This window comes from Drosophila subobscura, chromosome O (assembly GCF_008121235.1).
Source record: "Drosophila subobscura isolate 14011-0131.10 chromosome O, UCBerk_Dsub_1.0, whole genome shotgun sequence".
NCBI classification, from domain to species: Eukaryota; Metazoa; Arthropoda; class Insecta; order Diptera; family Drosophilidae; genus Drosophila; species Drosophila subobscura.
Genome location: NC_048533.1, coordinates 6,935,471 through 6,948,524, shown reverse-complemented (window position 1 = coordinate 6,948,524; position 13,054 = coordinate 6,935,471). Strand labels below are relative to the sequence as shown.

At 43.2% G+C, this 13,054-nt stretch overlaps 1 protein-coding gene across 2 annotated transcripts; it reads right to left on the bottom strand.

The window, feature by feature from the left end:
• Positions 1 to 651: 651 nt before the first annotated feature.
• On the bottom strand, positions 652 to 12,233 carry LOC117897682 (homeotic protein deformed). Of its 2 annotated transcripts, XM_034806691.1 has the most exons (5): positions 10,591 to 12,233; positions 10,174 to 10,274; positions 9,930 to 10,107; positions 1,794 to 2,218; positions 665 to 1,450 (listed from the first exon to the last, which is right to left on the bottom strand). In XM_034806691.1, the coding sequence occupies exons 1-5, from the start codon at positions 11,393 to 11,395 to the stop codon at positions 1,112 to 1,114; spliced, it is 1,848 nt and encodes a 615-aa protein (XP_034662582.1). In that variant the 5' UTR covers positions 11,396 to 12,233; the 3' UTR covers positions 665 to 1,111. The 2 variants fall into 2 exon arrangements, with proteins under 2 accessions (XP_034662583.1, XP_034662582.1); XM_034806692.1 differs by lacking the exons at positions 9,930 to 10,107; positions 10,174 to 10,274; positions 10,591 to 12,233 and adding an exon at positions 2,756 to 3,002 and having other exon boundaries at positions 652 to 1,450.
• Between the last annotated feature and the right edge of the window lie 821 nt (positions 12,234 to 13,054).

Genomic DNA, 13,054 nt, shown 5'->3' with positions numbered 1-13,054 from the left:
TCGCAATAGGACGTCGATTCAAGAGAAATGTGTGCAAAGACCAGTTCCCCTTCAGGATACTGCCCATTCGCTGTGCAATTTCTTGAGGAGAGATGATTTCTTGTTGAACATATTTCCAGAAGCCAACAGGTGCCAATGGGCCGTGATCAATCATTGAATGAATCGATTTTTAATTAAGAACTCTTGTTAGCATTTGGCGACGCTGCCTCACTGCTCACAGCGCAGTGTTCCCCCAAAATGTTGATTGGCAACAAAGGCCTGTTGAATTCTTTAGCCCCGAAATCCCCCCGAAACGAGCAGGCACACAAAAGGAGTTCTTGGATCCCAGCAGCGTTTGGGCCGTGATGTTTAAATTTGTCCTAATTAGTTGACAATGAGCGATGGATGAATCAGCGGATTATCATCGAGTATGAATCTACTACTTGGGGTAATGTGTAGGCGGTTGCCTTTCAATCGAAGGAGTGAGGTCTTTACTTTACTCATTCAGGCAAACATTTTTATTTGTTTAATGCAAAGTAGAAGGAGTTCTGGGAAGTTTTGCTACCTTTAGCTGTACTCTTTTTGTAAGCAAATTAAACTAAAATAAAACTGAATGATAATTTCTCTTACATTTTCATTTTATATCTTTCGTTTTATATCATTTATTTGTATCCATAAAATATACGTACGAACTTACATTCATCTAGACGACGCACAACAAATGCCACACTACATCTAATAATAATAATAATCATAGTTATACATACTATATGCAATCCTATGTACTAAATATATCGACTTATGACTATGACAAATCTTTCTAGGCTTTATACAAAAAACTCTCTCTTATACCTGATTCTTGGGGATTTTTGGGGGCCTTAAGTACATATACAACATTTGTTTGTGGGGTGGTTGGGGGTTTTGGATTAAGTGGGGGGTTCGATTGCCTAATGGTCGATGCTTAACTTTAGTCTAACTAACTATTTTTGTTCACTGTATATTCCGATTTGTCCTTGGCCTTGTTCAGAGTCCACAAGGTTTTCGTTTTTAGAAAAAGAAAACAAACACAAAGATCTTACAAAGGAAGTGGGTAAATTTACATTAGCTACAGGACCACATAGTCCTGCGATGTCTACAGTGCCGTCAGATCGTAGTCCTGTTTGATGTGTAACTGCAGATTGGTCATGAGATCGGATTGTTGCTGCTGCTGCTGCTGCTGCTGCTGCTGAAGGTGGCTCCCATGCAGACTCGTGTGACCCATTTGATTGTTGTTATTTGTGTTATTATTGTTGAGGTTGCTATTGTTATTATTATTGTTATTGCTGTTGGTGTTGTTATTGTTGCTGTGATGCTGCTGCTGCTGAGATCCGACATAGCCATTCCCTGCTTCTGGGGCCGCTGGTATGTAGGGAGGATTGCCCAGCGAGGAGCTCACATCGCCAATGCTCTCCAAACTATCTGAGCGGATGCACTGGAATGGGGAGAGAGAGAAAGAGTAATGGTTTAAATATGGGTTTCAAGATAGTTATTTGGGAGCCATTTTTGCGTCTATGCGGTCAAAAAATCGGAGATGCTTTTGGGCTTTTATTTCTATGAAAGATAAGCCAATCTCTGAAATATATTCCATATATTTAAATCTAAATTTTGTTACTAAAAACAGGAGAAACTACAGGTGGAATAGTTCCTTCTGCTTTACGATCCTCCCATCAATTAATGATATTCCGATTTCCATGCCACGCATAAACCCAAACGGAGTCTCCCCAGAGCCGCACTTAAAGTGCCTTTTCTGTTGACTTTCAACACAATCCACTCACCTCATTCATCACTGGAGTCTGCTGCTGCTGCTGCTGCTGTTGCTGTTGGTTCTGCTGCGATTGTGGCAAGTTCTGTGGCTGTTGCTGATTCGGCTGCTGCTGCTGTTGCGCCTGCTTCTTGGCACTGGTGCGCTTGGAGGTCTTTTTGGCTACCGGTGTTGGATTGCCATTGGCATCGACCGTCTTCTTGCGCACATTCTTGGTGTTTGGCAGCTTGTTGTCCTTCTTCCACTTCATGCGACGATTCTGGAACCAGATCTTGATCTGACGCTCCGACAGCACCAGCGTATGGGCGATCTCGATGCGTCGCCGTCGCGTCAGGTAGCGATTGTAGTGGAACTCCTTCTCCAGTTCCAGGATCTGGTGTCGTGTGTAGGCGGTGCGTTGGCGTTTCGGTTCCATGCCCGGCTGATACGAGCCGTTCGCTAAAAACAGAAGAATATTTTCATAATTAATGGTTTTGGCAGAGCAAAATAATATTCAGGATTGGGTTTGGGTTTGCGACTGGGAAGGGGTGTGGCGTGGTGTGGTGTGGCATCCACAATTAATACACTTCAAATTGAGTTTCTCAATAAATCTCTTAGATAACTTGACAACCCTTAAAAGAAGCCTCCGCCAAAAAGTTGTGCTTTCACCTTGGCAGCGCGAACTCCTTCGCGGAGGATGTGACTGTGGGAAGGGGGTTTCAGTTGGGAGGGGTTGGGGGCTGGTGTGTGCCAGCGGGGACATGAAAGACCTCCTTGTGGCAGGATAATTAATCAAAATCAAATAGCGCGCCAGGGCTGCTTGTCCTTGTCTGTCCACCGAAGGTTGCCACATTTCGCGGCCACAGTTTAGTTTTCCAAGGGTTGCGGCCCTTAGCCCTTCCGCTTTTCCTACTACTTCTCCTTTCATTTTCCTCTTCCCCTTCCGTTTTCTTATTATTTTTTAATTTTTATCGCCGCCGAATAAATGCCTCGCACCTGCCACCAAGAGACCCAAATGATGGACAGACATTTGGTGTCCATTGGATCAAAATTTATGTGCACGCTCCATCAATTTCAATTTGCTGCCATCTCCAATGCTGATGTTTCCATCAGAGTTTTCTCTTCTCTGCTGTGCAACTGTTTCATATCCTGTCCGTTGTTCATCCCATCCGCTGCTCCATTCGGTTTTTGTACATTTATAAACATTTCATTGCGTCTGTGACAGACAGCTTTCGATTTGATAGAAATATTTCAATCCCAGTCGAGGCCCAAAACTTAGATTAATGATACATTCTGTGCTGTGTCCAGCGCTCGTCGCTGTCCAGCTATCCGTTGACAGCTCTTCATGGAGGTGTGGGTCTTGGTTTGGTTTGTCTTTGGTTGGGGCTTGGTTTTGGGTGGTCCCATGAAGAGACTGCTTGAACATGGGTCACTCGATTGGAAAAGGAAACACAACAGATGCGCCTAAGATCTGCTGACAAGTTCTTTATTCGCTTGTGGGTTTTGAAAGTCTTATTTTCTCCAAGAAGTAGAGAAAATGAAGATTATATTGTAAACTTCAGGGGTGGACAGCCAGACAGCACTCTTGGATGGTCATCTGTCATGGGGGTTGGAGTTTCATTGAAGTTGTTTGAGGCATTGGTGGATGCTTTCTGCTACAGTTTTAAGGGAGTTTTCTATATGGAAATTCATATTTTTATTTAGTTCTTTATATGTTCCCTCCTTAAAAGGTTCTTTAATTTAGCCTTGAAAATCTATCCTCAAGTTAATTTACCAGAAAAAGCAAGTGGGAGTTCCTTTAATGAATTTTTAGATTTAATAAACTATTCTTCTTAGATTCTTGGATGAAAAAAAAGTGAAGATTGAAAAATCTGTAATGTCTAGGAATCACAGAAAATCGAAATAAAACTTGATTATGCCTTCCATTTCATTTCTATAATTGCATGTAACACCAAATTCTTAAAATTACGTAAAACATGAATCGAAGAAAAACTCAACTCAACAAACTTTTTGCGGCATGAAATGGAGAAAATTTCACCGAAAAACCAGTAGGAAGCGAGGAAAAAGAAAGAAAAACTAAACTAAATCGAAGAGCAAAAAGAACGGGCCGTATCAATTACAAAAGGGGAACACCTTCAAAAAGAGGAAGAACCAGGCAAAGAACAGCACCTTTAGAGCAGGAAAGACTCTTGTAAATGGAAAGAGAGGCACAACAAAGTCCAATGTCAGCTGCTGCTGCTGCTGCGTCAGGGGCCTATGACGCTGTCTGCGGCGTTGGCGTTGGCGTTGGTGGCATGCTGCGTTAATTCGTTTTTAATAAGTGCGTATCATTTCATTTCAACATTTCAACGAAAATGCCAGCCTCAAAGCAGAGGAAGAACTCAACACAGGAGACGAGGAGAGAATGGGAGAAGAGCAAAAAGCAACGTCATGGTCGCGGCCCAAAAGAGGAACCGAAAAAGAGTGCCAATTGCATTTAAAACTGCCATAAGAATGGCAGCCAATTTATGAAAATGCCAAATCATACAAGGCCAAGGAAATCAAGATTGCACAAGAGTTCCCCGCGTACACCCGTGCCCCGTCAGCGGTTGTGCTGCATGTGGCAAGAGTGGGGAGAGGAAAAACAGCGCTAAAGAGCAGCCAAATCTCAGAGAGAGAGAGAGAAAAACAAGCTGCAAAATCTAGGAAATTGGCGCTCTCTAGGGAATTCAGTGCCCCTGAACCTTTATCCATTGATCCCCCCTGAGTATTCCTCAAATATATTCCCAATTCTAACCTCCTGACTCATTCTGAAAACTGTTGTTGGCTGTCGGCATGTTTGTCCCATCCTAAAAAAAATATTCATATGATTTATCATGCATTTGTGACTCTACAAACTCATTCACAGACAGAGAGGGGGAAAAGTCTCACTGAGAGAGAGAAAGAGAAAGAGAGGGCTCTCCCCATACGTACACAAAAACTATGTCAGACATTATTTCATAATCTCTTTTGTCTGGCGGCCTCATTTGGTGGGCCCTAATCTCCCCAAAGCCCAAACCCAATCCCAATTTTAAGGTGCGGTGGTGCCACCAGACAACTTCCGGGCTTCTCGTTTCGATTCGATACTCCCCAGCACTTCATTCATTTTGCATTCGTTTCAATGATTAATTACTCAGATAGACTTAAAGTCAGAGAGTGTGTAAATATTTTGTGGTTAAAAAAGAAATTTGACTCGTGCCACGACAAAAAAAAAAACCAAAAAAAAAAGATGCAGAGTTGAAATCAAGCAAAAATATTTAACATCTGTCATAATTCATTTGGATGGACATTCATCAGAAATCATTTATAGAAAAACCAGTTACCAGACTGTACAAATACTAGAGGAAACCGAGGGGGGAACGTTCCATCGTTTCACGTTGCAGTTTCAACAAATTGCTAGAAATTAATTTTAGGATCTGCACTAATGAATGCCGCGTTGCGCATACGCCGCGTTATCCACTCCAGCTGGGGTTTGTTCCAAGTTTAAAACTTCGTTTATTTTTTCCCCCCTTAAAGTATCTGTGTGTGAGCTCATGGCAGCGAACAAAAAAAAAGGCAAGTCAACATTTCAACAACAGCGGGAGCTGCATCAGCAGCTTGTCAAGTGACTTGCAATTTGTGGCAGAGCCGGGCGAAATAATAAAAATAAACATGAGCTCATGCTACTTACACATGTACCCCATGCATGTGCCCCCACCCCTCAAGAGAACACCCAAACCCTCATGTACCCATACATCATATATGTACGTAAATATCTACCATATATTCGTATATTTGTGGCTCCAAAGTAAAGTACCCGCAGCAGCACTTGAACTGGTTGCCGCCGCCACGCTGTGGGAGAATTGTTCTACGCCATGAATTTTTATTCATTTAAAGTTTAAATTTTAAACGCAAAAATACTTTTGTTGCTTAGATTTTCCAAATGGCTTAGAGCTTAATGCACATTAAAATCATAAAATATGCTAATTTATGCGACTTGAAGCAGTTGGCTGAGATTAAGGAGTAAATGTGATACCAATTTAGGTTAAAACAATATGAAAGAGCCCATTAAGACAGACAATAGATCAAAGTTGAACAGAACCAGAATAATTTTATATTCGTAGAGTAAAATAACGAAATTGAGTAAATTGATGTAAGAAAAATATCACAGATGTCAATCTTTGTCCAATTCCTAGCTAAAATTGTATTGCTTAAAGAATAGTTCAACCTTTAACGCAGAGGAAATTAAAATTCGAGGAGATTTATATCCAACAAAGAATTTTAGAACAGTTCTAGAGACCTTCCTTTCTTAGAATCTGATTTCCCTTATACTGCCGGCATTCCAAAATAGTCTCGAGAATTCCCACAAAAACCCCTCTAAAATCACGTTTTCCTTTCCCAAGTTGTACGTTTATTTCACTTTCGCCTTCTCATAGCCCAAGAGAGACACAACAATAAATGGCCATCGAAAATGTTATTCAACTAAAAGCATAATCTTAAGCACTTGTTCCAAGACTCGGAATCGTTTTGTTTGAGGAAAATAGAATGGAATGGAGCTACAAATACATGAAGAAAGACAGTAAGAAGCTCACGACTTTTAAGTCTTCGGACAAACAATGGAGAACAGACAGCGGAGCGACCTTGAAGATTCGTTTGCTTTCAACAAAGGAACACAAAGACACGCAGAAGCCTCTCCAAAAATTGTCTCTAGCCGTAGTCTATGGCGAAATATAGAAGTAAGGGAAGTACGTGCAATGGTCGAAGGCAGAGAGCAATAAATGTACGCTAATTAATGCCAATTTCAATAATTTGCAAACAAGTTGGCAGCTTCGGAGCGCTTCAGAGAAGAGAACTTTTATTGGCTTAAATTGCCAAATCAAGATAGAGACGGGTATATGTTAAAAGAGAGAGAGAGAGAAGGTCCATTCACTTGCTGGAGGGGTGATCGCGGGATCGCTAATTATGCTTTGTGCAAGAACTCAGCGGAGATTCGGTCTCTGGGTCTGATGTCCAAGTCTGAGTCTGACCGAAGTCTGAGCCCCAGTATCTGTGTCTGTGCCTCAGCTGTTCGTGCCTCATCTGTCATAAAAGGCGAACTTCTTAATTTTTACTGCGTCATTTTCATCATTGTCATGCCCTGGGCGGCCTGGGCAGCCGCCGCCGGTAAACATTTTGCAAAAGGCGCAATATTCCAGTCGAGTTTTTACAGCATCTGTGTGTGCCTTCATGTATCTGTATCTGTATCTTTAGCTTGCACTTTTTTTTGGTTGGTTTTTTTTTGCCGTTCAGGCGGCTTTTCCGCAAGTCATCGGGTAACTGTGACTCTCAGCCTCAGCCTCAGTTTCAGTCTCAGGTCGGTCTCCTCCTGCCCCGCATGGTGTGGAAACTTAATCGTGGACTTGCCATTGAAATTCAGTTACAAGGCTGTTCACGTTTCACTGTTTATTGAATGCCCCGCCGCCAGCAGCAGCCACAGCAGCAGCAACATCTGAGTATCAGAGTAGTACGAGTATCTCTCTCCCTCTGTGGGTATTGTATATCGCATAAACATGAAACTTGTACAAGTTTTAGCCACCTCATCTCTTGGGCCTCTCTGTCGTGCATGAAATCAATATTTTTCATCCAAGATTACGAAGAGGTTTCCCCACACATAGGTTATTAGCATGTGATACTTTGACAGAAGAATGGGTTGAGGTATGGGAGTTTTATGGTAGCTTTAAGCTGCGGCTACTCTGAACCAAAATTTAAGGACTCTGCAGCAAAGTAAGACCGACTTTGCAACGTATTTTATTGTAGATACGTACAGCCAACATAGTAGTTCTTATTAATATAATAAAAACATTTGTAAGCAATCTTCGTATAGAAGATAGTTTTCTGACACTTTTTTTTGAAGGGATTAAAATAGTTTGTTTTTAAAGCTAATTTTCTGAAACCAAAATATCATTTACAGCACTATTTTGATTGCTTTTTAACACTTTTCAAGAAGAAATCACTGTCTAGGAGTAGTTAAGTAACCTTTAACAGCTCAAAATAACTTCCACTGCCATCATAAACTTCAATTTAGGAACCATTTCCCCAAATCAAAGAAAGCCCCAAAGTCCCCTTACAACACTCAACACTTTTTGATACCTTTTCAACACTTGCCCCCTGAAACTATTAAATAATCCAGCAAATTGCTCTCTTAATACCATTTCACACTTCTCTTTCAAACAAAACTTTGAACAAGTTTTGTGTGTTTTGCTGGGCCGTAGGGCAAAAAAGAAAAGGAAAGGAAAAAAATATAATAATAAATTGAGCAAAAGACCACACGCCACATCCCATAGTTTTTTGGGGCCTCGACTAGTCGGGAGAGGCAAGTGTTAAGCGAGTGTAAGTCATTTGTAAAGGGAACAACATGACACCGCTGGTGTATGTACGGGAGTGAAGGTGGTTGAAAGGAGGGAGGGACACAGGTTTTGGGGCACATAACGAGACGAGAGACTCCACTGCGAGAGAGATGATGCACTGGCGATAATCAAGTTTCGTCTTGTTCTCGTAGTCGTGCGCTCATGATAAATGTCACAACATTAACATCAAATGACACGGACCATCCGTCACTCAGTCGGAGTCAGAGTCGAATTCGGAGATGGAGATGGAGTCGGGTGCGTCGTACGACGTACCTTGCGACTGTGTCAAACATGCCCCTGAGCGATCGTTTGTGCGTTCGCCTGTCCATCCGTCCGTCCATCTGTGTGTCTGATGGACTACTTTGATTTTTGATATTTTCTGATGCTTAGAGTCAATTCCCCAAGCGCCTCTCTGGAGTGGCCTGATGAGGCGCGTCGGAGTGGCGTAAAACGAACATTATAATTACCCATTTGGGTCAAGGTTATGGCCAAACTGGAGTACTCCATAGGTCTGGGTTTGCGTTCGGGGTCTCTCTGTGCTAATTAAAAAGCAATCTATCAGGTCCGTGTGTGGAGACTCCTCGCGGGTCTCGGGTAAATGCAGTCGACACCTACTTGATGCCCCTAAGGCATCCCATTCCAACTCAACTCCAATTCCATGCCATGCCATTCAGTAATATTAAAACAATAAGCGGCGACAATCATCAGTCGGTAACCCACTCGACACTCGGACATATGGCTGAATGAATTCCTACGTTTTAGGCTGTGACAATTATGGGTAATTATCTGTGCCACATCGCAGTGGACTGTGGCCCATTCAGTGTTGCCTTCTGGTGAATGGTTTTCGACACTGAAATGGAAACCTGTTCTCGTATCTGCATTCAGTATTTAGTGTATAGATCATTATGGGGCTGTATAGTCATAAAAGTTGTAAAGGCCGAGCTGGCGGTGTAACTCAAAGAGTGTGTGAGCAAATGAGTATTCAATGAGAGGTTAGACATTATTAAAAATAGTCTAAAATAGCCAAAGAAGAATTTTGATATTACTTTTAGAAGCTGCTACATAATGTTATTGTGTCAGAAACTACCAGAAATTTATTTGTATTATACTAAATAGCCCTAAATGTATTTTAGCAGAAAAACTATCTGCAAAATATTGGTCAAACATGCGGAGGTACATTTGTCAGAGGATAATCCTGTAAGACATTTAAAAATGTATTATTTTGTTTACTTTCTTGTGGAAGAAATCATTCAAATTTACTTTCAATCACTATGTTTTGCTTTCCCATTAAAATCAATTTGAACTCCTATATTCCAATGATGTATCAATTGGCACTATGACGTTGAAGCGACTCAAGCAACTTCAAGTGTTGAAAGAACCTCTTGAAGAATTCCCTCTAAAGACAACCACTTGAACTGCAGTTTACAGTGAAAACTCACATAAAACATAAAGATATAGCACAATTATATATAGGAGCAGTATGTTCAAATGTAAGTATATACAAAAACATGTCACTTGGGTTGGTGCCCGGTTTTTAGAGCCTCGACAGGAGGCGTGGCATTCTTGATTTTGATTGATGAGCTTTGGGAGTCGCAGTTTTCTTTCTTTGGCCTCTCTCTCTGTGTTTTCGCCAAAGAGTGAACATTACAGAGGGGCCTGTCAGTGGATCAAGTGGGTGTTGGCAGCTAAGTAATTTAATTAGCATACCCCGAAAAATGGGGGCACAATGTCTGGGGATTTTGTGGGACAGGAAAGAAAAGGAGTGGGAACGGAAACTTTCGACTTACCTACACCCGCCACATGGATCTTCTTCATCCAGGGATAGATGATCCGTTCGCCGTCGGTAGTCTCCGCCATCAGATCATCGTCACTGTCTGAGTCCCCCAGATCGTCGTCGTTGTCGTTGGAGAGGAGTTCATCAGGTGATCGATCCAGCATCAGACGATCCTCTTCCGACATATCATCCTGCATAAATCAATGGGTAATTTGCATTAACTATTTTTCGAAGGGTTTGTTTTTGTGTTTAATTACCACTTCGGATCCCATATCATCACAGCGCAATCTCATTCCCAGTTCTTGCAATTGTTGTCCGGCAGGTACAGCTTCTTCGATGCGTTTCTCTAGTTTTAAACCTGCATTGAGAGCAGATTATTATAAGGGGGTTACAAGGAGATTTCTGCTAAATTTGTATATGAAAATGTACTTATGATTTAATTGCTGCTTATAGAAGAATCTATTGAGTTCAAGATGGCAGACAATCGTCATTTTTAAACAAAGATTGGACCTGTTCAAGACTCTAAAAGGTTTAATTTTGCCAGGACTTTTAGGGCACAGCTCAGATCTACCGCAGGAAACCCTTCATTCCTCTCATATTTCTGCCCCAATTCCACATCCAATTATTATCCACCTTAGAACCATTATTTTTTCATTTCCCGATTGAAAACTCACCTAATTCCTGCAGACCCAGTGCCGTATTTGTGGGTGGCTCTGTGGAGGAGCATTGCAGCGGCAGATCCATCATCTGGGAGTGCGGCGAGTGTCCCTGAGAGTGAGTGCTGCCCACACTGCCGTTCGCTGGGCCATACCCTCCACCGTAACCCCCGTAGTATCCATTGGAGTTGGCGATGGCTGCTCCTCCAGAGCCGCTCCCACTGTTGGGGACATTCACCGACGGCCCGTAGCCGGCATTCGAAAGCGGCGCCGGATCGGAGTGTACGGCTCCGGCGGAGATGAACTCGGGTGCATGATGGACGTAGTATCCGAGGCTCTGGTGTGGATGCGCGTGCGGATGCGTATGCGAATGAGGATGCGGATGGTGGCTGGCGGGCGGTGTGGCGGCGGCATAGTTGGTGCTGTAGCCACCGGCGGATGGCTGATGGACGCCGGACAACGCGCTATTGCTGTGGTGGTGCGAGTGCGGGTGGGTGTGCGAGTGCGTGTGGGGATTGTGGTGATGGGCCATATAGTCGCTGACCATATCCGCCGGATGCATGGCGTGCGGGTGACCAGACATCCCCGCTGCACCACCTGTCACCCCGCCAACCGAACCACCGACACCGAGTGCACCAGCTCCGCCACCGCCGCCGACGGCACTGCTCATGTGACCCGTGGATGCGGTCATCGAATAGTGACCGTTATAGTGATGATAGTCATCGGCCACGGGTGGAAATTTCGGATCCAGACCATTGCCCATGGACATGGGACTCTGGACGTGATGGGGGGCATGCGGATAACCCATGAGGAATGAGCTCATGCTGACGGATCAGCCTGGGAGCACCACCTGGTCTTCACGGCGTCTTCTCCTTTCTATTTCGGAGCACCACTTGGTCTTCTACCGGAGCACCACTGTGTATATTCTAGTATCTCCGATTTCTGTTGGAGGTTTTCTTGGTTTCTGATAAAAACTTTTCAGTTTGCAACACTTTCACTCGGTTCGCACATATTCTTTCTCTTTTTTGGGAGTATTTCTCACACACTTTGCTTTCAATGCTTTCTTATATTCGCATTCTTTGGGTTATTTATGGGGTTATATGGGGGGGAGCTTGTTGGGAACACAACGCGAAGCTTCACGCGTAACCGGCGTTGGAAGAAAACGGGGAAACTAGAGAGACTTCAACGGAAAAACTGACTCTGACTCACGAGTGCGATGCGAACACCGAAGAACCGTTCCATTCGAGCCGTGCTTTTGTTATGTTCGAGCACGCGAGCTCTCGGCGCAAGCGAACCTGTTTTCCGTCTCCGTTTTGCATTCTTCTCTCCCTCACTCGCGCCCGCTCTCTCTCTCTCTCTCTCTCTCTAGCTCTCTCTGTCTGTCCGTCTGTTCACCGCCATTCTACTGCCAGACGAAACCCGATTTACTGGTTTAAGAGGCACCAAAGGCCGGCCCACTGTGCGCACGGACACTGTGGGCCTCTTGTGGAAGCCATGGCTGTGGTTCCTCTTCTTTTCACGCCATTTTCCACCACCAATTTGGATTACCTCTCTCATTCGCTCTTGTTGTTGAGATAGAGAGAGGGCTGAATAAGTCAGAGCGAAATGGCATGACTGTTGGTCCCACCCATTGAATGGAATGACAGTGTCGGAGTGGAATATTGAGCACCGTGAACGTTTACCAGAGAGGGTATAATAATTATATATGGAATGTGGGTGAAAATGTGATATGTCATTTACCAGAAATGCTCGAACCATGGTAAATATTCGTACATATGTAACTGTGGAAATATTAAGATATTAAAGCATGGGAAATCTGTGCTAGTGTTTCTACAAAATATAAACAAAGTTTAAACTCTCACAAATTTTAAATAACCTGAAACTATTAATTCTGTGATATTAGAATAAACTGAGGAACAAAGGAGGCTCTAATCTATATACCACATACTTATTTACTTATAGATCTATCTTTTTCTTCTCTCTTTTATTACTACAATTTTAAAATTAATAAATATATTCAGTTAATATATACCCCTAGTTTGTTGGGTGAACTTACAGTAAGTAAGCCACAGACCACTTTCTTGCCCGCCACTGTAACCCACCTCTGTTCCTATTTATACAGCATCGACTGTACAGCCACCGCGTGGACACATTTTTGGTTGTTTTGCCTGTGTGGCTGTGTGTGTGCGTCTTTGTGTTGGTGATTTGACAGTCATGGCGCATGCTCGAAAAGTGAATGCCAAGCACCGCCCATTTTCAGTAGGCTTTCATCGATCCCGCACCGTATCTGTGTGTGGCTCTGGACCAGACCATTTATTTTCCGCTCTCAGAACGTGCTTTTCTTATGTACAGATGCAGCAACAGCAGCAGCAGACTCTTGGCCAGCAATATCGATCAGGAAAGAGAGGAAAAAAGAGGTACTGCTCGTATATTGCATGTTGATTTCTCTGACGGAATCTCGGCTACCGACTTGAGAGGAGTC

What these genes read in the sequence shown, in the direction of transcription:
- LOC117897682 (XM_034806691.1), bottom strand. Translation starts at nt 11,395, where the DNA reads ATGAGCTCATTCCTCATGGGTTATCCGCATGCCCCCCATCACGTCCAG. An exon ending in ATGATATGGGATCCGAAGTG is followed by an intron (nt 10,108 to 10,173) that starts GTAATTAAACAC and finishes TGATTTATGCAG; the next exon opens with GATGATATGTCGGAAGAGGA. An exon ending in GATCCATGTGGCGGGTGTAG is followed by an intron (nt 2,219 to 9,929) that starts GTAAGTCGAAAG and finishes TTCTGTTTTTAG; the next exon opens with CGAACGGCTCGTATCAGCCG.